This window comes from Myxine glutinosa, chromosome 13 (assembly GCF_964187855.1).
Source record: "Myxine glutinosa chromosome 13, kmMyxGlut1.1, whole genome shotgun sequence".
In the NCBI taxonomy this organism is placed as follows: domain Eukaryota; kingdom Metazoa; phylum Chordata; class Myxini; order Myxiniformes; family Myxinidae; genus Myxine; species Myxine glutinosa.
In genome coordinates, this window is record NC_136273.1 from 12,649,675 (window position 1) to 12,677,263 (window position 27,589).

Sequence of the window (27,589 nt, forward strand, 5' to 3'; positions counted from 1 at the left end):
CGTGCTGGCGATAGCTCGCCTGCTCGACGTGAAGAACACCATGAGATGTTTAACATCCGCCAAATAATTCCAGCAGGTGCAACGCCCAGTTTAACGTCCATCCCAGGGACGGCACACACATCGATTAATCAATTTACCTGTGAAACACTGGAATAATGGTTTATACCTGAGCCGAGATTCGAACCAAAGTTAGTAGGTTAGAGGTGAGTGTAGATACCTCTAAGCCATCCTACTAGGTATGTGTGTGTGTGTGTGTGTGTGTGTGTGTGTGTGTGTGTGTGTGTGTGTGTAAATAAATAAAGGTAAAGGTTGATAAGCCTATCGCAGCATAAAATCTTAACCTCTATAAGTACATAACACCTGCAGGTTAAGACAACGGAAGCACATGGTGTTTGATGCCCATCAAGTAGCGATTAAGTGAAAAGCGAATATAATGCAAACATGGAGTAAAAGCTTGGAGTTTAAACGGTCGCAATGAGTTAATAAAACAGACGATTCATGAAAGTAACGGAACGACTACAGGAGAGCGCACGACAAACGGTGTCATGCACTTAATGCCGAGGTGGCAAGTAAAGGGGGCACTGACCTTACACTTCCGACTGGCACGCGGAGGGTGCAGCCACTCCTCTTGACGAGAGAGACGGACAGACAGACACAAAATGGATGGGCGGACAGACGGACAAGCAAACAAAAAGACATACAAAAAGGAGAATACGGTTCACCGACAGAAAGACAAAATATACACCTGCTCTCACGATTGCACCACTCCTGGTACTGGAGAGAACTCCTGACCAGGCACTCTAAAGAGGAGGACGATACACAAGGAGACAGACAAACGGACATTGCAGGGATAGGAAATCGAAGAAATAAAAAATGGCCAGGTAACGTGTAAAAATGGCCAGGTAACGTGCAAAACCTAATGATTTATCAGTGCGTGCTTGTTTTATCTGCCGCGAGGTGACGGGAACAAGGTGACGGAACGACACGAAATTTCTATGCAAAACACATCGACATGAGCGGAGTAGTTGTTCGTATTTGGGGAGCGGAGGGAGTGGGGTGGGGAGGAGGGGGCAAGGCAAAGGAATAAGGGGAAGCAGGAAGGGGAGAGTTCAATATTCCGGGAAGGAGAATATTTTAAGATATCGAAGAACAAATCACTGCCCGAAAACTCACCTCTCAGCCCAACCTGGTTGTATAACGCGAGCGGGGCGGGGCGGGGCGAGCGCCAGCCAATGGCAAACGAGCGCGCTCTCCGGCCCGGCCCGAAGCAGCGGGTCGCCCTATATAAGGCGCGAACCCGGCGCGCACAGAGGGTGGCTCACGGCCCCCCCGGCGATTTAGTCATTTCCCACCGGGGAAAAAGAACACGACACGTTGACGGGAGGCGGCGGGAAGCATGGCGCTGTTTGCCGGCGCTCATGTGCTCTTCTCCCCCACCCAGGGAGTCTTCAAGGGGACACCGCGCAACGCTCCCGTCACCCTGGCCGACATCATCACCTCGGACATGCTGCACAGTTTCCTGTACGGCCGCTGGCGCAGCGCACTGAGCGAGCGCGGCTCCCCCGAGCGCGGCGCCTTCAAAAGTCCGGCGGAAGCGCGCTTGCTCGCTTTTCCTGGAGGTAACGCAGCATCCCCTCCCCACCATCCCCCCAGGTGTCTCCTCCGCCTTCACCCCTACCCCTCTTAAATGTATTACCCCACACTATACCTGTACAAAAATCCTAACTTCTACTTCCTCCTGTACCCCCCCCCCCCCCCATTCCCATCTCATCGAGTACCGCGCGCTAATCGCACCCTATGCACCTGTAAAGCGCACGCGATGCACCTGTAAAGCGTTACTGCGGACGGACACGTCTATGTACCGATTATGGGGATTATACCGGCGAACAGGTGAGTGCGAAAATGAAACTTCGACTCTTATAATTATCAGTTATTCAAAATGCGCGAAAAATGTGGATATTTCCATATTGATACAATGACGTAATATATCATATATGTATATATATAGTCGAGGGTCGAGCTGTTAAATAATATATAATTATTTGTTTAAACAAGCGCCATGTTTATATATATATATATAGTATATTTTTCTGCCGTGCATGCTGTGCGTCCGTCCAAACATTTTCTGATTACATGCCCCGCCCACCGACCACCACCTGGCTCCTCCCTTTCGCATTATTGACTCGTTCTCCTATCAGCATAGCCCCCTATACTTGCAGTTACATGACCGTCTTTTACGACAATATTCCTGCGTCCATGCGTTTCCTTCGCTACGTGTGCGATTCCACGCACGGTGCACGAAACATTCCAGGAGGAACACCGACGAACGACGCGCACCGCGCTCCTCCAGGTGGAAAAGCAGCGTTCGAGACCACTTTGCATCCTTCTTCTCCTGCTCACCTGTAAAGTAAAGTGGTTAATATCGAGTGTAGAGATGAGACGAAATTGCGGGAAAAAAAGAAAAAAAAACCAGGCAAGGTGGCAACTGATACAGAACACAGGTAGTTCGCACACACGTGTCGTTCGCATTGTATATAGGTATATTACTATACTATTGTTGTTGTAGTAGTAGGCGTTCAGTTGTTATAATAGGCTGCAAATGTTGTTGTTACCTTTCATCACCTTCGTACGTCATGAAGGCGCGCAGAGAGGACCATGAAGATGTTTGGGCGGGGCTAGGGGCGTGGTCGGAGCGATGGGCGTGGTCGGGAGCGCAAAGTTGGCGTTGCGCAGATTAGTGTTAATGGAGATTAGTTCCATGCATCAGATTTGAGGGAACGCTGCACCTCATGTCCTGGGAAGCCACGGACGCGTTCGACGACTATCGGACGGGTTTGAGTGCAGGTAGACGGGACGGCAGGTCGCACGGTGCGTTTCCCCGGGAATGCTGCGAAGAACCCCAAGGAGGCCGCGTCCTGCTCGTTGGCGCGAAAATAACGAAGCGTTAAATCACTAGGCTAATCCAATTAGGCCTCGGAGGCGTTCAGAAGGTTCGCGAGAGGGTGGGAGGTACCGGATGGGCAGGGAAACGGGATGGGAGGGAAGCGACGCTGCGGCGATGGGTGACGACTGATGAGGCACAGGTGCGGCGTACCTGGAGCCGAGATGGAGGTAAATGCGTGGATACGGACTGAGATCGGAAGGATTGGCGTTCAAATCCAATTAAATGTGTCATCTCTATGAATTTAGCCACACGCGCCATGGCTACCTGTTTACAAGGGATACAACGTCATATTTACCGATTAGTCGAAATTGAGATTCGGGCAGTATGAACTCGAGGTTCCACCCAAGGTGGGCACGAAGCACCTGCAAACGATCATCGGATTCCACTAAAAATGGGAACAAAGTCACAGGTGAGTATACCGGTTCAATAACGTTTCTACTCGAGTTCTCCCAGTCCAACAGTATACACCTTCACGTACATACGCTATATGATACACACCTGTTGACGCACAAATCTGCTATGCTTTGTTCTTTAATATTGAAGGTGTTAACGACAAACCGGACATAGTTATACAGCCCAAGACTTTATAGTAAATTCCGCCACATTTCTATAAACACCTTTAACCTGGTTTACAAGGACGAGGGACAAAAAAGGTAGGTAAACCCAAAACACCTACAAACTCGGCGCATCACCTGGATTTGATCGGAGAGAACCCAAGCAGGTGAAGATAAAACAGAATCTCCATCTGAAGGAAATGTGATGTGTTCTTTATCAATGGATATGGAGCGAAATATTAGGGCCAGGTACAACTTACCTGTTCTGATAATCAGAGAAACTCTCTGTATTTGACACGATGTTTCGTTTTTATTCCGACCTGATTAAAGACCAGAGGGTTTATATGATTAATGTTGTTCGTTCGACTTAAAAATAAAATCCTTCCCATGAACACGAACATTCGACGCATGAGCGACTGCACATGTCGAAGAAATGTTTATTTTTACGACGGTAAAAACGTGCGAACAACCCTCTCACGACTTGACAACACGCATTTCATGCAGATGTTAAACAAAATGTATCAGACTCGTACATCATTGACGCATATGGGGTAATGGGGTACATGGGATGGAGTCCACATTCGGAAGATTCCTGCTCTGAACAATCTTGCGCCATTTTCTGTATACTTGACGAAATATTTCATTTACTATCCGAGGAACTCTGGTTAAAAACAAATGTATATACAGTGTACCGGAAAGTGACGTCATTTTTTAAAGAGGAATACACGGCTTCAAAATACGACATTACTTGGTTGGATATGTATATCTGCGCGTGTGTGTATATTTTATATACGTGTGTGTATATATATATATATATATATATGTATACATACACACACACAGACACACACACGTCATCATGTACCATACTATGTGCAGAGCATCGGTGGTTGCTGAAGCTGTTACTTGAGCTACAATAATGGACAGGTCGCCACTCTGGCTCATGAAATCAAGGCAGAAATTTGTAATTTATTCATTGTGCTGGCAATAGTCATGTTGAATGACACAATAAAACATGCGATATTTAACATTCACCAACAAATGCTGATGAGACGCCCAGTTTAACGTCCATCCGAGGGATGGCACACACATTGATGAATCACACGACTTGTGAAACTCCAGGATGACGGTCTCTTCCTGCGTCAGGATTCAAACCCGAGCTCGACAGCTCAGAGGTGAGTTTGCATACCTCTCGGCCGTCATATATATATATATATATGATGTACATGTAGTTGACAACCTTCATTCATGAACAATAAACGATTTTACACGCAAAGGACAATAATCCTGGAGAAAATATGACGTCCGAAAATATGACGTTCAATTTTAAGTGTTCAACGCACCTGGCCAAGTGTGTCTGCAAAGTCCTCTTTAACCGGTGCTGAAGAGGTTCCTTCATAAAACTGTCCGTTGCCACACAATGTCGAACAGCCTCAATCGTACGTTTAGTCGTTACTTTCAGGTGAAGAAAATAAAGATCATGCAGAAGAGTGACTGATCATCAAGAGATTACAGGTAACGATTGAGAGCTCTCAGGTGAAGTTTCGCAGTTATAATATTTTTAAAACACTGAAACATCTTCAACTCGTGTGAAGGAACAAGGTCGTGCTCAAGAAACGATGTAATTAATTCGACAGAGCGAGCGTGTCTGACCTTCGACCCCATTCGTTGTTGAAACACATCGACGTCGCATTAAACACTAATTCGCATAAGTCTGACCCTCATGGTTGAATCCGCGAGCGCCATTAATTTGTCTCGAATTTCATTCGCACACAGAGTAACTATGGACGAGTACGATTCGTGTTGCCACAACGTGGGGTTTATTTGCAATGATATACGATTAAGCTGCAACATCATCATTTCTAACAACACCTATCGATATTTGGTGATTGGTGATTGGTAGATCAAATATATAATTCGGTTTTAATCGCAATCAAGGATTTGTATTTAGATTGGAATAACAATACGAGTTTAGATCTCAATTATAATTCGGGTTTAAATCAGAATTATAATTTGGATTTTCATGGCAATTAGAACTCAGGTTTATATCACAATCAGAAATTGGGTTTATATCACAATTATAACTCTGGTTTATATCACAATTATAACTCTGGTTTATATCACAATTGGAACTCTGATTTATATCACAATTAGTTAGAACTCGGGCTTTTATCACAATTAGAATTCGGGCTTATATCACAATAGGAACTCTGGTTTATATCACAATTAGTTAGAACTCGGGCTTTTATCACAACTAGAATTCGGGCTTATCACAATTGTAACTCGGGCTTTTATCACAATTAGAACTCGGGCTTTTATCACAATTAGAACTTGGTTTATATCACAATTAGAACTCAGGTTTTTCATCACAATTATAACTTGGTTTATATTACAATTAAACACGGGTTTTTCATCACAATTAGAACTCTGGTTTATATCACAATGAGTTAGTACTCGGGCTTTTATCACAATTAAAATTCGGCCATATATCACAATTGTAACTCGGGTTTATATCACAATTAGCACTGAGGTTTATATGACAATTAGAAATCAGGTTTTGTATCACAATTAGAACTTGGTTTATACCACAATTAGAATTTGGGTTTTTCATCACAATTATAACTCGGTTTATATCACAATTAGAATTCTGGTTTATATCAAAATTAGAACTCGGGCTTTTATCACAATTAGAATTCAGGCTTCGATCACAATTTTAACTCGGGTTGAAATCACAATTAAAAAAATCAGGTTTATACCACAATTAGAACTCGGTTTATATCACAATTAGAACTCTGGTTTATATCATAATTAGTTAGAACTCAGGGTTTTATCACAATTAGAACTCGGCTTTTATATGACAATTAGAAATCAGGTTTTGTATCACAATTAGAACTCGGTTTATATCACAATTAGAACTCGGTTTATATCATAATTAGTTAGAACTCAGGCTTTTATCACAATTAGAACTCGGCTTTTATATGACAATTAGAAATCAGGTTTTGTATCACAATTAGAACTCGGTTTATATCACAATTAGAACTCGGTTTATATCACAATTATAAGTCGGGGTTATATCAAATTAGAACTCTGGTTTATATCACAATTAGTTAGAACTTGCGATTTTATCACAATTAGAATTCGGGCTTATATCAATATTAGAACTCGGGTTTATATGACAATTAGAAATCAGGTTTTGTATCACAATTAGAACTCGGTTTATATCACAATTAGAACTCGGTTTATATCACAATTACAATTCAGTTTATATCACAATTAGAACAGGGGGTTTATATCACAATTAGAAATTGGGGTTATGTCACTTTGAACTCGGGTTTATATCACAATTAGAACTCGGGTTGGAATCCCAATTATATAATTCGGGTTGAGATTCCAATTGGAATTCGGGTTTAGATTCCAATTGGAATTCTAGTTTAGATTCCAATTAGAAATGGGGATTATATTTCAATTATAATTTGGGTTTTGATTGAAAAGCCTGGTGTTGGCTTTAAGTTTAAAGTGGCTGGTTTAAGATCTTAGGGTGCTGAGTTTGTGTACCTATTGTGCCGTTAACCAACACCAGGTGGGTTGACTCAACCTGTCATCCTTCCGAGAATGGCAAAAATGAGTAACAGCTTACTGGGAAGAATGGGCCATTTGAGTAACAGTGTCGAAGTGGCGACCCCGGGATTATGCCCACTAGCTAAGGAAAACTGCCTCGGCTGCCCTATATGTCTGAAAATGCGAAAGGAGTGGGATCAGGTTTAGAATGGGATCAGGTTTAGAATGGGATCAGGTTTCGAATGGGATCAGGTTTCGAATGGGATCAGATTTAGAATGGGATCAGTTTTAGAATGGGATCAGGTTTAGAATGGGATCAGGTTTAGAATGGGACAAGGTTTAGAATGGGATCAGGTTTAGAATGGGATCAGGTTTAGAATGGAATCAGGTTTATAATGGGATCAGGTTTAGAATGGGATCAGGTTTAGAATGGGATCAGGTTTCGAATGGGATCAGGTTTAGAATGGGATCAGGTTTAGAATGGGATCAGGTTTAGAATGGGATCAGGTTTAGAATGGGACAAGGTTTAGAATGGGATCAGGTTTAGAATGGGATCAGGTTTAGAATGGAATCAGGTTTATAATGGGATCAGGTTTAGAATGGGATCAGGTTTAGAATGGGATCAGTTTTAGAATGGGATCAGGTTTAGAATGGGATCAGTTTTAGAATGGGATCAGGTTTAGAATGGGATCAGGTTTAGAATGGGATCAGTTTTAGAATGGGATCAGGTTTAGAATGGGATCAGGTTTAGAATGGAATCAGGTTTAGAATGGGATCAGGTTTAGAATGGGATCAGGTTTATAATGGGATCAGGTTTAGAATGGGATCAGTTTTAGAATGGGATCAGGTTTAGAATGGGATCAGGTTTAGAATGGAATCAGGTTTATAATGGGATCAGGCTTAGAATGGGATCAGGTTTAGAATGGGATCAGGTTTAGAATGGAATCAGGTTTATAATGGGATCAGGTTTAGAATGGGATCAGGTTTATAATGGGATCAGGTTTAGAATGGGATCAGTTTTAGAATGGGATCAGGTTTAGAATGGGATCAGGTTTAGAATGGAATCAGGTTTATAATGGGATCAGGTTTAGAATGGGATCAGGTTTAGAATGGGATCAGTTTTAGAATGGGATCAGTTTTAGAATGGAATCAGGTTTAGAATGGGATCAGGTTTAGAATGGGATCAGGTTTGGAATGGGATTAGGTTTAGAATGGAATTAGGTTTAGAATGGGATCAGGTTTGGAATGGGATCAGGTTTAGAATGGGATTAGGTTTAGAATGGGATCAGGTTTGGAATGGGATTAGGTTTAGAATGGGATCAGGTTTATAATGGGATCAGGTTTGGAATGGGATCAGGTTTAGAATGGGATCAGGTTTAGAATGGAATCAGGTTTAGAATGGGATCAGGTTTAGAATGGAATCAGGTTTAGAATGGGATCAGGTTTAGAATGGGATCAGGTTTGGAATGGGACCAGGTTTGGAATGGGACCAGGTTTGGAATAGGATCAGGTTTGGAATGGGATTAGGTTTAGAATGGGATCAGGTTTATAATGGGATCAGGTTTGGAATGGGATCAGGTTTAGAATGGGATCAGGTTTAGAATGGAATCAGGTTTAGAATGGGATCAGGTTTAGAATGGAATCAGGTTTAGAATGGGATCAGGTTTAGAATGGGATCAGGTTTGGAATGGGACCAGGTTTGGAATGGGACCAGGTTTGGAATAGGATCAGGTTTGGAATGGGATCAGGTTTGGAATGGGACCAGGTTTGGAATAGGATCAGGTTTAGAATGGGATCAGGTTTATAATGGGATCAGGTTTAGAATGGGATCAGGTTTAGAATGGGATCAGGTTTAGAATGGGATCAGGTTTGGAATGGGACCAGGTTTGGAATAGGATCAGGTTTAGAATGGGATCAGGTTTAGAATGGGATCAGGTTTAGAATGGGATCAGGTTTAGAATGGGATCAGGTTTAGAATGGGATCAGGTTTAGAATGGGATCAGGTTTGGAATGGGACCAGGTTTGGAATAGGATCAGGTTTAGAATGGGATCAGGTTTAGAATGGGACCAGTTATAGAATGGGATCAGGTTTAGAATGGGATCAGGTTTGGAATGGGATCAGGTTTAGAATGGGACCAGTTATAGAATGGGATCAGGTTTGGAATGGGATCAGGTTTAGAATGGAATCAGGTTTAGAATGGGATCAGGTTTAGAATGGGATCAGGTTTAGAATGGGATCAGGTTTAGAATGGGATCAGGTTTAGAATGGGATCAGGTTTGGAATGGGACCAGGTTTGGAATAGGATCAGGTTTAGAATGGGATCAGGTTTAGAATGGGACCAGGTTTAGAATGGGATCAGGTTTGGAATGGGACCAGGTTTGGAATAGGATCAGGTTTAGAATGGGATCAGGTTTAGAATGGGACCAGTTATAGAATGGGATCAGGTTTGGAATGGGATCAGGTTTAGAATGGAATCAGGTTTAGAATAGGATCAGGTTTAGAATGGAATCAGGTTTAGAATGGGACCAGGTTTGGAATGGGATCAGGTTTATAATCCGTGTTCATATCGCAATTACAATCCCGTTTGAAATCGCAATTACAGAATTCAGATTTTGATCCCAAATGGAATTTCGGTTTAGATCACATTTATAATTTGCATATCAGATGCCAATATTAGAATTGGGATTAAGAACCCAATTGGAAATTGCGTTTTGATCACAATTCAAAATCAGGTTTATATCGAAATAAAAATTCGGGTTTAGATGACATTTCATATTCTGGTTTTCACTAATTTACAGTTCTCATCGGTTTTCGATTGTTTGATGAAAAAGGTTGAGGCTGAAAAGGTTAATGATAAAAATTGGAATCAGCAATGGCAGTGACGTCACAATTGGGCGCGTGAGCCCCCCCTCCCGACCCCCATTTCCTACCCTCATCGATTGGAGCGTGCGAGTGCTCGTGATGGCTGAAAAAATTGAATCCGTTGGAAGTGAAATTATCCTCAAATATAGCAGCTTCATTACCGTAACCGGTGATTACGACATCACACTCCCCGCCCGGTTGTTCAAATGAGAATCATTGTCTCGCTACAGGCGCTCGGCTCGTCGGAGCGCGAACCGTCGCCTCCCCTCGCACACTCGTCCTCGCTTTACACCTTTTTATTCGTCTCTTTATCCGTGAGCGAGACGCGCCGACAATCGCCCGGCGGGTGTACCTGGGCGTCACGTGACCCCAGGTGCTCGTCACGTGACCCTAGGTGCTCGTCACGTGATCTGCGCTCCGCACACACACACCTCGTCGACTCGCACCCTTTTATTACACACCACTGTCTACCTCCTTGTCTCTCGTCCCAATTTCGGCGACGAATACCTGGTGTTTTGCATTCGTTATAAGCACAAGCGAGGATGACGTATGCTAAACGCACGTCACGTAAGTTGTTAATAAGTACACGTTATCAAACGAGTGCACGTTAATCGGGGCACGTAACGTACGTTACGAGCACGTATTGGACGCTGCCGTTCAAAATGTTCTCGGAACCACATACTGCAACTGTCCAATCGATAAAACGCGAAGAGTTATTATTTTTTGGGGAAATCGGCGACATAATGTAAAAAAAAAAAAATATTTTCCTCCAACTTCAATCTGGGTGGAACAGAAACAGCATTTGATGGGATCAAATTCGACTTGGGTGTAGATGGGTCTTAGATGGGGGCAAAGGGTCTTGTAAGAAGGTGAATGTGTTACTGTTTGTCTTCCACACCCTCTGACTGTGATCACACCCCTCTCCCTCCACACCCTACCCCTGCCAAACGAAACAAAGAAAAATAATAACAATGTGCTCGCCCCACTCTTCTCACCCCCCCCCCCCCCCCCCGTTTATATCTTTAAAGAGGTTGTACACCTTCTTTATAGGTCCAGCTTACGAGTGCACCTTGTTTATCGATCCAGGTTACAAGTACGCCATGTTTATAGGTCAAGGACTCCAGGTTATAAGTACACCTTGTTTATAGATGATCCAAATTGTCAAAAGTTCTTAGTGCGTTTATGTTGAGCGGGACGTATTGGTACTGATGCGCGGTACGTTTATGTTGAGTGGGACGTATTGGTACTGATGAGCGGTACGTTTATGTTGAGCGGGACGTATTGGTACTGATGCGCGGTGCGTTTATGTTGAGCGGTACGTATTGGTACTGATGAGCGGTACGTTTATGTTGAGCGGGACGTATTGGTACTGATGCGCGGTGCGTTTATGTTGAGCGGGACGTATTGGTACTGATGCGCGGTACGTTTATGTTGAGTGGGACGTATTGGTACTGATGAGCGGTACGTTTATGTTGAGCGGGACGTATTGGTACTGATGCGCGGTACGTTTATGTTGAGTGGGACGTATTGGTACTGATGAGCGGTACGTTTATGTTGAGCGGGACGTATTGGTACTGATGCGCGGTACGTTTATGTTGAGCGGTACGTATTGGTACTGATGAGCGGTACGTTTATGTTGAGCGGTACGTATTGGTACTGATGCGCGGTACGTTTATGTTGAGCGGGACGTATTGGTACTGATGCGCGGTACGTTTATGTTGAGCGGTACGTATTGGTACTGATGAGCGGTACGTTTATGTTGAGCGGTACGTATTGGTACTGCAGGATGTAACACACCTCAAACTTGACACAGGACGCAAACTGGTTGCTTATCTTGTATGAGTGTGCAATATTTGGGTAAAAGGGGAACAGGTGCACATTGTTTTTAGGTACAAGTTATAAGTACACGTTGGGTTTACGTACAAGTTATAAGTACATGGTGTTTTAGGTACAAGTTATAATTACACGTTGGGTTTACGTACAAGTTGTAAGTACACGTTTTTAGGTACAAGTTATAAGTACACGGTTTTAGGTACAAGTTATAAGTACACGTTGTGTTTACGTATAAGTTATAAGTACACGTTTTTAGGTACAAGTTATAAGTACACATTGTTTTTCTGTCCAATATATAAGTACACGTTGTGTTTACGCACAAGTTATAAGTACACGGTGTTTTTAGGTGCAAGTTATAAGTACACATTGTTTTTCTGTCCAATATATAAGTACACGTTGTGTTTACGCACAAGTTATAAGTACACGGTGTTTTAAGGTACAAGTTATAAGTACAAGGTGTTTTTAGGTACAAGTTATAAGTACACGTTGTTTTTAGGTACAAGTTATAAGTACACACTGTTTTTAGGTACAAGTTACAAGTACACATTGTTTTTCTGTCCAATTTATAAGTACACGTTGTGTTTACGCACAAGTTATAAGTACACGGTGTTTTTAGGTACAAGTTATAAGTACCCACTGTTTTTAGGTACAAATTATAAGTACACGTTCTGCTTAGGTACAAGTTACAAGTACCCGTTTTTAGGTACAGGTTATAAGTACACGTTGTTTTAAGGTACAAGTTATAAGTACACATTATTTTTCTGTCCAATTTATAAGTACACGTTGTGTTTATGCACAAGTTATAAGTACACGGTGTTTTTAGGTACAAGTTATAAATACCCTGTGTTTTTAGGTAAAAGTTATCAGTACACATTGTTTTTAGGTACAAGTTATAAGTACACATTCTGTTTAGGTACAAATTATAAGTACACATTGTTTTTAGGTACAAGTACACGTTCTGTTTTGGTACAAGTTACAAGTACACAATCTGTTTAGGTACAAGTTACAAGTACACAATCTGTTTCGGTACAAGTTAAAAGTACACGTTCTGTTTAGGTACAAGTTACAAGTACACAATCTGTTTTGGTATAAGTTATAAGTACACGTTCTGTTTAGGTACAAGTTACAAGTACACAATCTGTTTTGGTACAAGTTATAAGTACACGTTCTGTTTAGGTACAAGTTACAAGTACACAATCTGTTTTGGTATAAGTTATAAGTACACGTTCTGTTTAGGTACAAGTTACAAGTACACAATCTGTTTTGGTATAAGTTATAAGTACACGTTCTGTTTAGGTACAAGTTATAAGTACACATTGTTTTCGGTACAAGTTACAAGTACACAATCTGTTTAGGTACAAGTTACAAGTAGACGATCTGTTTGGGTCCAAGTTATAAGTACACAATCTGTTTAGGTACAAGTTATATGTACACAATCTGTTGTACAAGTTATAAGTATACAATCTGTTTAGGTACAAGTTATATGTACACAATCTGTTGTACAAGTTATAAGTACACGTTCTGTTTAGGTACAAGTTATAAGTACACGTTCTGTTTAGGTACAAGTTATAAGTACACGTTCTGTTTAGGTACAAGCTATAAGTACACGTTCTGTTTAGGTACAAGTTATAAGTACACATTGTTTTTAGGTACAAGTTATAAGTACACGTTCTGCTTAGGTAGAAGTTATAAGTACACATTGTTTTTAGGTACAAGTTATAAGTACACGTTCTGTTTAGGTACAAGTTATAAGTACACGTTCTGTTTAGGTACAAGCTATAAGTACACGTTCTGTTTAGGTACAAGTTATAAGTACACATTGTTTTTAGGTACAAGTTATAAGTACACGTTCTGTTTAGGTACAAGTTATAAGTACACGTTCTGTTTAGGTACAAGTTATAAGTACACATTGTTTTTAGGTACAAGTTATAAGTACACGTTCTGTTTAGGTACAAGTTATAAGTACACGTTCTGTTTAGGTACAAGTTATAAGTACACGTTCTGTTTAGGTACAAGTTATAAGTACACGTTCTGTTTAAGTAAAAGTTGTAAGTACGCATTGTTTTTAGGTACAGGTTATAAGATTATTCCATTCACAGATAAAAATGAATCTACTAAAATGTAAACGTTGATCAATGCAGCAAAACAAAGTTTAACAAAGTAAAAAAAACACAGTCGATAACTTGTCTATAACTTGAGGCCTTGAGGCAAAGGACAATTTGTTATTGGCTGTCTCTCATTGTGTATTGTTGTTTTTCTGTACTACTGACTAGCAATTGCTTTGAGACATGAAGAAGACACTCATGTACAAGCAGAAGCGTGGAGGACAAACGGATGTGAAATTAAGAATTCACGATTGTTCTATGGGGACCTGCGTTGTCGTTGTTGTTGTTGTTGTTGTTGTTGTTGTTGTTTGTTTGTTTGTTTGTTTGGACCCGTTGTGTCCATGATGTGCCAGAAAGACTGTGTCCATATCCTGGATTCAAATCGATTGAAATCATGTGCGTAGAACATAATATATTTACTTGTACAATTTGTTCATTGGAATATACTTTGCTTGCCAATTAAAAGATCACATACGATATTAGTGTTACCATTAATTATTAATATTATCGATATTTATAGTTACCTCTGGAAGCTGGACAAAGGTTCTGTTTTCACCCCCTGCTTGTCTGTGTGTCTGTCTGTGAGCAGGATATCTCAAAAGGTTATGGATGGATTCTGACGAAATTTGGTGGACAGGTTGCGTGTGTCATGGAAGCTAATTTAGTAGATTTTGGTGAAGATCCGGATCCTCATACTAAAAATTTTAAAGTGATTCTTCACCATTGATAGATTGAGCTTAAACCGATATACAGCACAATATCCCAAAAAGTTATTGACGGATTAGGCCGAAACTCAGTGGACAAGTTGGGTGTCCGTTCAAATAGTTATGGACTGGTTATGACAAACATGGTGGATGAGTGGTTAGATGACGAGAACAAGCCGATTCGATTTTTGGTAGAGGTCAGGATGCAGATCAGGCCTATCGGTGGATGCAAGACGTAAATTGTATAGCCTGGTGGAGGTACGTGCTCTAACGAGTACCGGTCTAGTTATCTGGTCGAGGGTTTGGGGGGGGGGGGGGAGTGGCGGTCCACTTTATAGGTGGACACCCAACCTGTCCACCTATAAAGTGTAAAACTCCAGAGCATGATAAGCTCCTTTGCTTAGTTTAATTTGTTGATTTTGTTTTGGAGGTCGAGGGTTTGGGGGGGCGGGGGGGGGGGGAGGGGATGAACATGTATCGTTCTGTACATTGAAGGAATTTTGAGGAGGCAGAGGATGGGTCAGAGAAACATGGACCAGTCCGTACATTTAGAGGATGTGGTGGTTATGGACTTTGCCGTACCATAAAGGGATGGAGGAACATGGGCCCCATGTCGTCCGCAATAAAATAATCCGACCTCTGCAGTTTATTCCATTGCCGTTTTGTTACCCCATACACACAAAGCGAAAAGCGGGGTTAAGCAATTGGGTCACTTCTGTCTGTCTGTTTTTTCTGTCGACAAACGTCAATTTATGATCGAGGATGAACTTTATTTCAATTGAATGTTTTATTTTGAACACGAATTGGAACATGAATCTCTGTTTAGTTCAGCAGTGCTTTGGCTCTGAATTTGTCCCGATTGTCTATGTACACAAAGGAGCGAGATAATTTATTTACTCTGTCTGTCTGGCAGTGAAAGTGTCAAACAATTGGAAATCATTCCAAACAGGAAGCTTGCTCTTTTTAAGGACGTCATAAAGGACACAAACAACAGGCACGAATAAGTTATGTAATGTTTTAACTAAGGTGGTGTAAAAGACGCTGCATCAATGGCGGTAAACTTGCGGAACTTTTTTTTTCTACGATCTTTATTTTATTTCAATTGGATTATATACGTGAACACTGTAGAATACAAATCACCTTTTTAGCACTTTCAAAACCTTTGTGTTTAGCAGTACTTGGACAAAATATTACGGCATTTTACGTCATCACGACCAATCAAATTTGTTGTACAAATTTTACAATTCTCCAGTTCACGACTGACTGTGCTACAACTTGATTCACGGTTGAATCAAATACACTCAGTTCAAGCGCATGTGAAGGGCTCATTGGTTCTAGGAAGCTTCACCAAGGGCACCTACCTGAGTCAGGTAAGGTGAGCCCTGATTATAATGAGATAACCCGTCTCAGCGCGGATTTGATTCTGGACCTCCGATTGCACAATAATAATGAACTAATTTATAGTTCATCGGCTCTTTAGTTATTTGAGAGACAATTCAAGATGGAAGCACATATATTGACTTCCAGGCAATAGAGGGTCCAGATATTGTTCGACAATTCCAGCCCAAAATTTGATGTTGCCATAACAAATTAATTCCTTGTTTAGTCAGGTTCACCATGTTTTTTTTGTTCAAAAATTTGGGAGATTAGCAAAACTACACATTTTTTGAATATTCAGAGCATGAAGAATCCAAAAATGAATGTTGGCATTTGCATAGACACCTTTGTGAAAATGACACTCAGGACAGTGATGAAGATCTGTAAGAGCATATTCCTGAACGGTATAGACCTAGTAGATCCTGTGTATAGGACTTATAGTTCAATCTGATACTACCTATAACTTCCTATAACAACCTATAACTTCAAAGGACTTGCAATATCATGTATTATGAAATACAGTTATATCACAAATATAAAGACAATGGTTTTCAATTACCTTCGTTTGTTGCTTTTCTATAATCCTGAGCACTATTTTGAGGCCTTTTTTGGATTCCTTGACCCAGAAAACATAGGATTAGCATATTTAATTAAGTTTCTAGGTTGACTAGAAGCTAAGATAGCGCAAAATATGTATTTTATGGCGGCCATTTTGAAAATCCAAAATCTGTCTGTGCAAATGCCAACATTGATTTTCGGATTCTCCATGCTCTGATGATTCCAAAAATGTAGAGGTTTGCTAATCTCCCAAAATTTTGAACGAAATTATATTTGTTAACATAGTGAACCTCACTAGTTATTGCATACATTGCCTGAGGTGGGTCTGTCATGCCATTGCTGCAAACCTCAAACCAAATCTGTTTAAATGTAAATTGAAAAACACATAATATAAGTTGTCTTTTATCCAGCAGAGTTGTCCAGCAAGCTGTCTAGCCTGGCATTGCCGGCCGAGCTGACCGTAGCTCCTAGCTCGGTGCCCGGGGAGGGTCTGGGGATCTATTCTCGAGCGTGGATCAAACAGGGCACCGAAATGGGACCATTCACGGGACGCCTCGTGCCTCCAGATCGCGTGGATCATTTCAAGAACAACAACTTCATGTGGGAGGTGAGTTCATTAAAAAAAAACATTTACAGCCACATCACTTGGTCACTGGCATGTCCAAATATCAGCTTCCTAGCTCAGAAGGTGCCTGAGATATTGCCCATATGAAAAAGGAAATAAATAAATAAATAATAAATCGACAATAATTAAGTAATTGATCAATTAATTGAGTATTCGAAAAATATTTGTTTTTGACATAGCATGTGCTTCCTATTGTGCCCAAATTTCAGCTTTTTAGCTCAAAATATGGCTGAGTTATTGCCTGGACAAACAAGAAAGAAAACAAGCAAGTCAGGAGACGACGATGGTTCATGAGCGAGCGGTATTCAATGACGAAGGACGGACTGTAACTGAAACAGGCCAGACCCGGAAATGTTAAAACGAAGGTTACTGACCTTGGAATTAGATAGAAAATAATGTATAATCAGTTATGTGGTTAGTTAGCTACACAATACCGAAAATTCGGTGAAAAATTAAATGAAAAAAAAAAAAAAAAAAAATCGAGCTCCATGGGGCTAGACACATGACATTGGCCGAACCAAATACCGAAACCCCTGTCAGATTCCACCAAACCCCTCGGAGAAGATGCATCTTGAACTCGATTACCCCCTAAAAAGACGTCTTTTTCGGGCGTGGCTCCGCCCACAATGGGCGCAATACGCCCACTCTCGACAGGACAACTAGATCATGATATCAACCTCCCACCCAAGTTTCATCAAGATCGGATGATATCGGGTAGTTATGCTGCGGACAGAGACACACAGACACACACATGACGAATATAGTGGTTACTTGATAACTCGTGAACCAACAAACAGAGTGAAAACTGAGTACGCCCTTTTTTCATTCTTTTTTTTTTGGTATACAAAGTCGAGGCGCATGTAAGAGAAACATATAAATCACAAAGACAAAAACAGAAAACGCATAGAACATATAATAAAGGGAGACAAGACGAGAAGAGAGGGAAGCACATCAACAGTAAAGTACAGGGACATTGGGAGATCTGTGGAAGGGAGAGGGCTGGGGCGTGGTACACGGGATAAACATGGTGAACACTTCAGGGGTTTTCAGGAAAGAAAACGGGGAATTTGAAGTAGGTGGATTTGGGGTGGATTAACGGGGGCAAAAAAGATCAAGGTTTTGGATGGTGGAAGATAAGACATGGTGGTGAACAGCTGTTTTAAAGACCTGGAGGGAGGAGTGGGAGTTTGTTCCAGAGGCGGAAGTAAAGAGGAATGACAGTGAAGGTGAGCAGAGAGTTGATTTTGGTAGTTTCACCAGAAGAGGGTTGCTGGCAGATCTTGTGCATCCTGAAGGAATATTTTGGGGACAGAGCACTGACACAGCTGGGGGAGCTCGGCTGGAGAGGAGTCAGTAGAAGACAAAGACCACCAACCTGCCTGCGGTGAGCGAGTGAAAGGTCCTCAGAATCAGTTTCGTCACGGGAGATTCCAATGATTCTGAAAGCTTTTGTTTCAACAGCGTGAAGCCGAGCTAGGTGTGAGGCAGGAGCACCAGCCCAGAGGGGAGAGCAGTACTCCATTGAGCTGCGGATGAAAGCCTTGTATGTGGCGAGGAGCTCAGGTGTGCCAAGGAAGGACTTCGCACGACGGAGGATGCCCAGTCGGCAACTGGCTTTGGAGGCCAGCTTGGAAATGTGGTTTTCCCAGGATAGATCATGGCAGATAGTGAGACCCGAAAGCTTGAGTGACATAACCTCTTGGAGAGGATTGTTGAGAAAGTAGATGGGAGGGTTTTCCAAACGGTCTTTTCAGAGAGACATAATGGGAGCAGTGTGAAGGAGAGTTTCGGGTGAAGGATTTGTCAGGATTGAAAGACATGTTACACTTATTTGACCAGTTTGGGATATTGTCCAGGTCAGCAGAGAGTGAGCAGGCTGCAGACTGCCGATCTGAGGGTTGAGGTATGGAGTGGCAGAGAGTGGAGTCATCAGGAAAGAGATAGAGAGGATTTTCCAGAGTCAGAGAGATCATTAATGAAGACCAGAAAAAGCGCAGGGCCCAGAACAATACCTTGGGGAACTCCAGTCTGGTCAGGAAGTGGAGAAGAGATAATTTCATTCAGGGCCGCACGTTGACTACGAAAGGAGAGGAAGTGCACGAGCCATGCATGGAGATTTCCATGGATACCATAATAGGAGAGTTTGGGGACCAGAGTGGGGTGCCAGACTGTATCGAAGGCACGTGATATGTCAAGGAAGACAGCTCTTATTTCCTGTTTGGCGTTGAGGACCTCCATCGTCATTGCTGGGCGATGAAGGCCTTAGGCACCCGGGGATTACGTTGTGCAGCGCCTGGAGATGGTATCGGGAGGAGCGGAGTAAAATATAACCAAAACTAATACATGTAAAAAAAAAATCCTCATTCAATCTTCTTTCTAATGGCACAATTTGAATTGAAATTGGTGAACCGGGTGCCTAAGGCCTTTACCGCCAGAAGCAGGAGAAGCGTGGATTTTGATTCTTGCTGCGCCGGACACGCAAATTACGAGACGACAAAGATTTTCAGGGGTATTTGAATTAGTTTCACGGACATACTTAAAATTAAAGGATTAAAATATCCTCGTAAGTCAATAAAAGGTGTTTGATTACATGTTGGTATATTCCATTTATACAAGACTCAACACTTGAGTATTTCCTGATGCAAGCCCAGCTTCGCTGATCAGGACGCCTCACACGCATGGAAGAACATGGAATCCCAAGAGTGCTTTTCCATGGACAACTTAAATTGGTGAAACGGTCACGTGGTGGACAAAGAAAGTGATTTATTTAAACATAAAAAGACTAAAATGTTGTCAACTGAGAAGATGGATGTGTTCAGATTGGATCACGTGGAAATAGTGGAAAGTTTCATCTTCCTGGTTCGAGGATCAAAGTGAGTGGAGAATGTAGAGGATAAATTAATTGACGGTTAGTGTTGGGAAGAAGAGCAATGTCAGGATTAATAGGGATCTGGAAAGACAAAGACGTGAAAAAATAAAAACCAAGAGGAGGTTGGTGAATGATCTGGTATTTCCAGTTGCAATGTTTGGATGTGAATCATGGACAGTGAAGAAGGAAGGAAGGAAGGAAGAAGATTAACAGTTTTGTTTTGTGGTGTTGGAGATTAATGTTAAACATTCCATGGACTATAAGAAGAACAAACAAATCAGTGCTTGAAGGAATCAGACCTCCATGTACATTAGATGTGCTGATGATGCAAGAGAAACTGTCATGCTTTGGATACATCGTGCGTGTAGAAAACCAAAGTCGGGAGAAATCCATGCAACCATTCCGGGTATGGTTGAGGGAAGAAGAGGCAGACATTGTATGTACTGGATGTATGGGGTGGGGGGCGGGGGGGGGGGTGAAGGATGCAACCAATCTGTCTCTGCCAGAGCTTCGGGAAGTCGTACAGGGAAGGTAGGGATGTTTGGAGAAATCTGATCAAGAATGTCACTAGAAATCGGCCACAACTTGACGGAACTAGATAACTACGTAATACTCAAACAGCCAGGTGTATTAGAGTGATACGCAGATGCTCCTACAGCACTCGGTAGAGCGCATACCTGAAGAGTTTACCTTTTGTATCCACTGATAGGCCGGATCTGCACTTGGATCTGAACCGAAATCGAATTGACTTGTTCTTGTCACCTGAACAACTCATTCACCAACTGTCTTCATAATCCGTCCACAACATTTTGAAATATCTTGCTATACATCGTTTTTGGCGCAATATCTCAACAGTGAAGAACAACTTTAAAAAAAATTTAAAAATAATTCTGGAATCTAGAATCACATCTTCACCAAAATCGGAACAATTCTACCTTGCCACACACCCAACCTGTCCACCAAGTTTTGTCCGAATCCATCCATAACTTTTTGAGAAATCCTTCTCGCAGACAGACAGACAAACGGGGTGAAAAGATCACCTCCGCCCACCTTCAGAGGTGGAAATAACGAGAGAAAAGAACCACACAGAGCATAGGTTTTCACCTTTGCAATCCACGGTTTCATTACAATTCTCGAAATTAACTTTTAAAACAAAAAGTTCAACAAAACAAAAACCAACTTCCCCAGATAGTTTGATGATGTACTGCCTTGTTCCGCATTATATGAAAGAGCTATAGTACGTTTTTCTCTGTACGTGCACCCATTACAACAATGTGTGTTCCCCTTTGGCTTTACCTGGATTTACCTGAATCCTGAATGTAGGTATTCAATCCAGATGGATCCGTGCGGCATTTTGTGGATGCCAGTCTGGAGGCTCCGCGTAGCTGGATGACATACATCCGCTGCGCCCGCAATGATCAAGAGCAGAACCTCGAGGTGGTGCAAATCGGGAGCAGCATCTACTATAAAACTATTGAGGTACCCTCCTGAGACAGATCACATGCTCATTATCCAAAAAACAACTTTTATGGCTTTATCTTGATTTATACATTTATTTCTTGTTAGGCTAAACCTCTGCTAGCTCCAGTTGTTGTCCATCAAATCTCTATTGAATGACCTACAGTGTAGTGTCAGGTCATGGTGCGGAGATGTTGGTTCTGGTACATGCTTAAAACAGCTTCTTCTTTTTTTTGTATATAAGATCGAGGCTCGGGTAAGAGCTAACATCAATGACAAAAAAACAATCGGACAAACAAAACATACAATAAACGGGGCGGGGGAGAAGAGGGGGAGAGAGAGAGGGAAGCACACAAGTACAACAGCAGAGAACAGGGACATCGGGAGATCTGTGGGAGGGAGAGCGCTTGGGGGGTGGAGGCATGGGGAAGGGGTGTTGGGGGTGGGGGGGGTGGGGGAGGGGTGGGAGAGGTATAAAACACATGGACACTGCTAGAACTTCCAGGAAAGAAAGAAGTCGGTATTTCAAAAAAAGTGGCTCTGGGGTGAATTAACGGGGGTAGAAAAGATCAAGGTTTTGGATGGGGGAAGATAAGAGATGGTGGTGAACAGGTGTTCTGAAAAAAAACAGCTACAGGGTATTGGGAAGCCAATGGAAAGCAAAGAGTTGTTAGATAATCTTTTCTCGTAGTCTTCCGTGACTAAGACAGGGAATACAATTTACGAGTCGAGTGATAGATGTCAACCTATGGCTGGAATAAGAGTGTATGCAGCAAAGGTTTGCAATGAAGAAGCAACGGGAGTGATTTTGGGGGCAAAAGGTAGTATTTCTGGAGTGATGGCCATAAATCAAACAGAAAGGGGGAAGAAGATTTGTATTATGAATTGAGGGAACTACAACGGGACTCGGTAGAGAGCGTACCTCCGCCAGGCGGAACAATTTACATTTTGTATCCCACTGATGGGCCGGATCTGCATTCGGACCTGAACCAAAATCTAATCGGCTTGTTCTTGTCACCGAACCAACTCATCCACCAAGTTTAGTCTCGATTCCTCCACAACTTTTTGAAATATTCCAACTTGCCCTGAGTTCAATATGCTGTGTCTATCACTGTTTAAATTCTACCTATGATGATTTTAGACACCGATAGACATAGCCCATCTAACCCAGACCCAAACTGAAATACCTGGACGATGAGTTCAAAATCTCCTGCAGATTCAAAATGGCTATTCGTGAAAGGTTGGTTGTGACTGTGAACTGGGACTATGGCGAAGCCTAAGAGCACCGCCTCCATGTGGCGACATTTGGGATTATCCAGTTGAGTGGTGTTAAGCAGTGGTTGAATTTGCTGCGGGTCTGGAGCGCCCTCTCCTTTCCTGTAAATTAGTAACATGCACCTAATAGGCAACATGAACGTGAGTAATAAGAGGCCCTCCACTGGGGGCTCAAGAGCGTAAGGTACGGGCACCACTGTGGGCTCAAGAGGGTAAGGTACCGGAACCACTGGGGGCTCAAGAGGGTAAGGTACGGGCACCACTGTGGGCTCAAGAGGGTAAGGTACCGGAACCACTGGGGGCTCAAGAGGGTAAGGTACGGGCACCACTGTGGGCTCAACAGGGTAAGGTACCGGAACCACTGGGGGCTCAAGAGGGTAAGGTACGGGCACCACTGTGGGCTCAACAGGGTAAGGTACCCGAACCACTGGGGACTCAACAGGGTAAGGTACCGGAACCACTGGGGGCTCAACAGGGTAAGGTACCGGAACCACTGGGGGCTCAACAGGGTAAGGTACCGGAACCACTGGGGGCTCAACAGGGTAAGGTACCGGAACCACTGGGGGCTCAACAGGGTAAGGCACCAATGGGGGCAAAAGGACCAAGGCATCTATGTGTGGACTGCAGAAGGCAGTTTTGTAGTCCGAATGGCCTATGAACCCCTTCTTTCGACGAATCCTCATCATACTGCCACACATCCAACAAATGTAGTGCGTAATAAAATTTGGCACAGCGAACCCTCTTCAAGTCATGAGACATATTCCGGAAATAATTTGTATCAATGATTTAACCAAAATTCTAATCAAGGCAATTAAAGTGATAAAATAGACTCAAACTTTTGTTTTTAGTCCCCTACCGGTTTAACTGGAGAGGACTATAGGTTTGCTTTCTGTCTGTCTGTCTCTGTCTGCGTATCCACCCCACCTGTGATTTTCCAGACTTTTTCCCCATACTAAACTGAATCTTGGCACATGGTTTTACTATGATAAGTTACAGAAGAAGTTTGAATTTCGGGGCGTTTCGCCAATTTTTCATGAAGTTATTTCCTTTATGAATTTATAAAATATCACATATTATACATGGGTCAGTTTTCCATACATTTTCCCCCTACCCTTTAACATGTTCGACTGAAACTTGAAACATGTATGTTTTATTACCCTGCGCTCGCAAAGCGAAAAGCGGGGTTCAGCGATCAGTTGCGTACGTACGTGCGTGTCTGCATCTTTAAAATTCATTGTCTCAGAAATCATTGGTCCGATTAAAACGAAATTTTCACCATCGGAGCATATCCTCCTGTAGAAGGTTTAGTGATAATTATGACGTCATAGGTCACGTGGTAGAGGCGCCATCTTGGAAAGACTTTGCACCTCTATTTCTCCGAAACCGCTGCATGGAAAAAAATGAAACATGGCTCATTGTCAAGTACTTCCCATGGGGAATAAGATATGTTAATGATGTCATTGGTGCCTTCATTATAACGTCATAATTTGACAAGCGCAACGCTTGATCCGATCAGTTTCAATTTTATTTTTCTCTGCAACTGTTAGTCCGATGGGCACGAAATTTTCACCATAGGAGTACCTTGTCCTGTAGAATTCTAATGAAACTGCAACTTATTGTGCAGCTTTGCATCCCTAAAACAATTTGTCCTGCAGTATATGGCCCACAATTGCTGAGTGCTTGGAACAAGAACATTCATTGGGACCAGTATGGGACATATAGAGCAAAGCAATTCTCCTTGCTGTTTAAGTTTGTTGTGTTCGGACTCTTGGTTCACAATGGCGAATAAAATGGTACCATCTTTATGTTTTTCAGCCAATTCCTCCGGATCAGGAGTTGCTAGTGTGGTACAGCTTCTGCCACAACACCTTCCTTGGCATTCCTGGTGTGCCAGGCATGGAGGAGGAACATCGCACGAAGCACAAAGATGGTACAATCCCGCAAATCTCCATAAAGCATTAACCGACACCTGAACACAAGGTCCTTTTTATCATGCCTCTCCTTCTCCAAAAAAGAGGAGATGTGGTATATTGACTTAGCTATGTTTCTTTATTTCCAACAAATTACAATCACACACCATTCCTTAATTTCTGACCAAATACTCTTCAAACATGGGCATAAAGGTTGTTCCAATAGAGCCAGACATCTTTAAAAAATTTTAGGTGCCCGTTAAGACGTCAAAGGTGGAGTTCTAAAAACAGACTGAATAGGGAGAAGCATAGACACATTTTGGAATCGTCGTTTTTGAGATTATACTGGGGTCAAAGGTCAAAATTGGACACAAAATAGGTTTCTGGCTCACTGAGCATTTATATTTCAACCAATCGAGGCAATACGTGGCACAAACATACCTTACCACAGTCCCTTTAGGCTAAGCCAGGTAGACATTGGTCTGGTGTAATAATTTCTTTAACCTCACAAAGGTGTGTGTGTGTTCACTTATAGGTCACCTTGGGGTCTCTGAGAAGCCTTTTGGCAAACTAGGTCACAATGACCTATTTATAGCCTGATTAGACTTTTGACCTATTTTCACCAATTAGTAAACATTGATTAGGTGGCCACCTATTTTAAGTGGTCAAAATACTCAGCAGTCAGGTTTGCAAAAAGGAATTTTTTACATCGTTCAATAACCTTGATAATCAGACAACCTGGCTTATGTGGCCACTCAGCAATTGTGTTTGCATTGATCAATATTTTGTAATATGGGAGCGATAACTCGGTTATTCTTCGCAAAGGAGAATGTGGGGTCTTTAACATCCACCAACTGATGCCAGCAGACGAAACCCCCCGGTTTAGCGTCCATCCGAGGGACGGTAAGTACATTGATGAATCATCCTGACTGTGAAACACCAGGATGACTGTTTATAGCTGGATCGGGATTCGAACCCAGGCTAGGCAGGTTAGATTCGAGTGCGTGTACCTGGAGGCCATCCTGTCAGCTGTGCATTCTTATCCAGGTTCCTGATGGTTCATCTTCAGGTTTTTTGTTCTTTAAAAAAAATCAGAACCAACATTGGAATATCAGTTTGGGTTACAAAGAATATTAATAAAGCATCAAAGATTCACCCATGACTGGGAAATATGTGACAGAGCTCCTCACAATATGTAAAATTGCATACGCTGAGGACAATCGTATGGATGTGTGGAGAAGATTCTAATTAAGCCCCCCTCTATAGGATAGGGAGAGACTTATACCAGCTGGTGTTGTAAGCTTCTTCTTTTTTTTACAATTAGTGCCCCGAATTTTTTGATGGTATCTCCAAAAAAAGTTCCTTAGACCCCAAAGAGTACTAAACCACCATTTAGGTTTGTTTTGGGTTTTTCCTTCCTTTTTTTCTGCCAATGTCCAAGCTGTATCTTGGAGTCTGCTGGGACTTTCGGAATGAATCTTTGCATCAATCATGGGAATACAAAGTATGCAGAGTTTATGTATTTTTTACCTTGACTTATTTTTTCAGGTCATGACCTAATTGTAGACATTTTAAACAGGTTTCACCAAAACTCGACTGTTTGATCAGAATGAAATTGCCCCCTCCAAAGAGTCAAGAGCGCAACACATTTATGCTTCATTTACATCATACCCTTCCGGGTTAAAGGTCAAGGTCAAATGGCGTTCTGAGAAAAAGAACGTTTTTTTAATGTCATTGCTCAATTTTTCCAATGGGGAATCTTAAAGACCTCTTGGCCTTCCAAGATGTTCTTGCATCATAATCGTGTACTCGCACTGAAGTTGTTCACCTGATATTTTATTAGTGTCGACCTATATTTTTGTATTGTGACCAAAAAACACGTTTTTGATCCTGACTTGAATAATTTTCGTCCGATTTTCATGATGTTACGTTTTCCGTATAAATTGTAGATGGGGACACATTTTATTAATCTACACTCCATCCCTAAATGTTCAAGGTCAAGGTCATATGGCGGTCCGAAAGGAATATGGCCATCATTGTAACGTGGGTGCCAGGGGAGGCTTATCACCTTATTTTGTGATCGTAGATATCTATTTCCACATTGTCATGGCGTGACTTACTGGTGGAAAGATGTTCTAATACTTTTGAACCTCATTGGGCAAACCATTGGTGTTACCAACTTAATCACAGCATTAACGGCAATAGTAGGAATCGCTGGTTAACTCAAACATTGCTTTGTGATTTTTATCAAAGAGCACGATCATGAAATGCAAGGACCTAATTCCTCCATCTTCTTGTTCCGTTAGATGAAAACAGGGCCCTCGACAGCCCCGGAATGGTGGTATCGAGCTCAGGATGCATCGGGAGCGGAGTCGTATCCACATCAACATGTGCAGCAGCACCGGGGGTAGCAAATGGAACCAGCAAGCTCCGGTGCGTTATTTGCCATCGTGGGTTCAACTCCCGCAGTAACCTGCGCTCGCACATGCGCATTCACACACTCGACAAACCGTTCGCCTGCCGCTTCTGCGCACGTCGCTTCTCACAGTCATCTACTCTGCGGAACCACGTGCGCCTGCACACAGGTGAGCGGCCGTACAAGTGCCTCGTGTGCCAGAGCGCGTACTCCCAGCTGGCGGGGCTGCGGGCCCACCAGAAAAGTGCGCGGCACAGACCACCGGCTGGCGCCGGGATCCAGACTGTGCAGACGAACGGTCCTGGCGGAGGAACGCTCGGTACCTCTGGTCCAAGCTCCGTCCCGCACTCCACCGCAGCCGTGACTCTCCTTCCCCTCGGCGGCCATCGTCCGCCGGGGCCTGCGCAGGCCTCGGGCCTACAACATGGGGCTTTGCTCGCTCTCCCACCCTTTGGACGTTCGTGCCTCAATCAAGGCCCCTCCCCGTCTGGTTCCGGTGGTCCATCGCTACGCCCTTTGTCTGTGTTGGCACTTTCTTGA

General features: G+C 42.6%; 1 protein-coding gene across 1 annotated transcript; it reads left to right on the forward strand.

Annotated features, from left to right (window-relative positions):
• Positions 1-1,396: 1,396 nt before the first annotated feature.
• Positions 1,397-27,589, forward strand: PRDM12 (PR/SET domain 12). Its single transcript, XM_068133422.2, has 5 exons — positions 1,397-1,619; positions 16,910-17,103; positions 21,314-21,469; positions 24,539-24,653; positions 27,033-27,589. The coding sequence occupies exons 1-5, from the start codon at positions 1,397-1,399 to the stop codon at positions 27,587-27,589; spliced, it is 1,245 nt and encodes a 414-aa protein (XP_067989523.1).

What these genes read in the sequence shown, in the direction of transcription:
- PRDM12 (XM_068133422.2), top strand. Translation starts at nt 1,397, where the DNA reads ATGGCGCTGTTTGCCGGCGCTCATGTGCTCTTCTCCCCCACCCAGGGA. An exon ending in ACAACAACTTCATGTGGGAG is followed by an intron (nt 17,104 to 21,313) that starts GTGAGTTCATTA and finishes TCCTGAATGTAG; the next exon opens with GTATTCAATCCAGATGGATC. An exon ending in TCTACTATAAAACTATTGAG is followed by an intron (nt 21,470 to 24,538) that starts GTACCCTCCTGA and finishes TATGTTTTTCAG; the next exon opens with CCAATTCCTCCGGATCAGGA.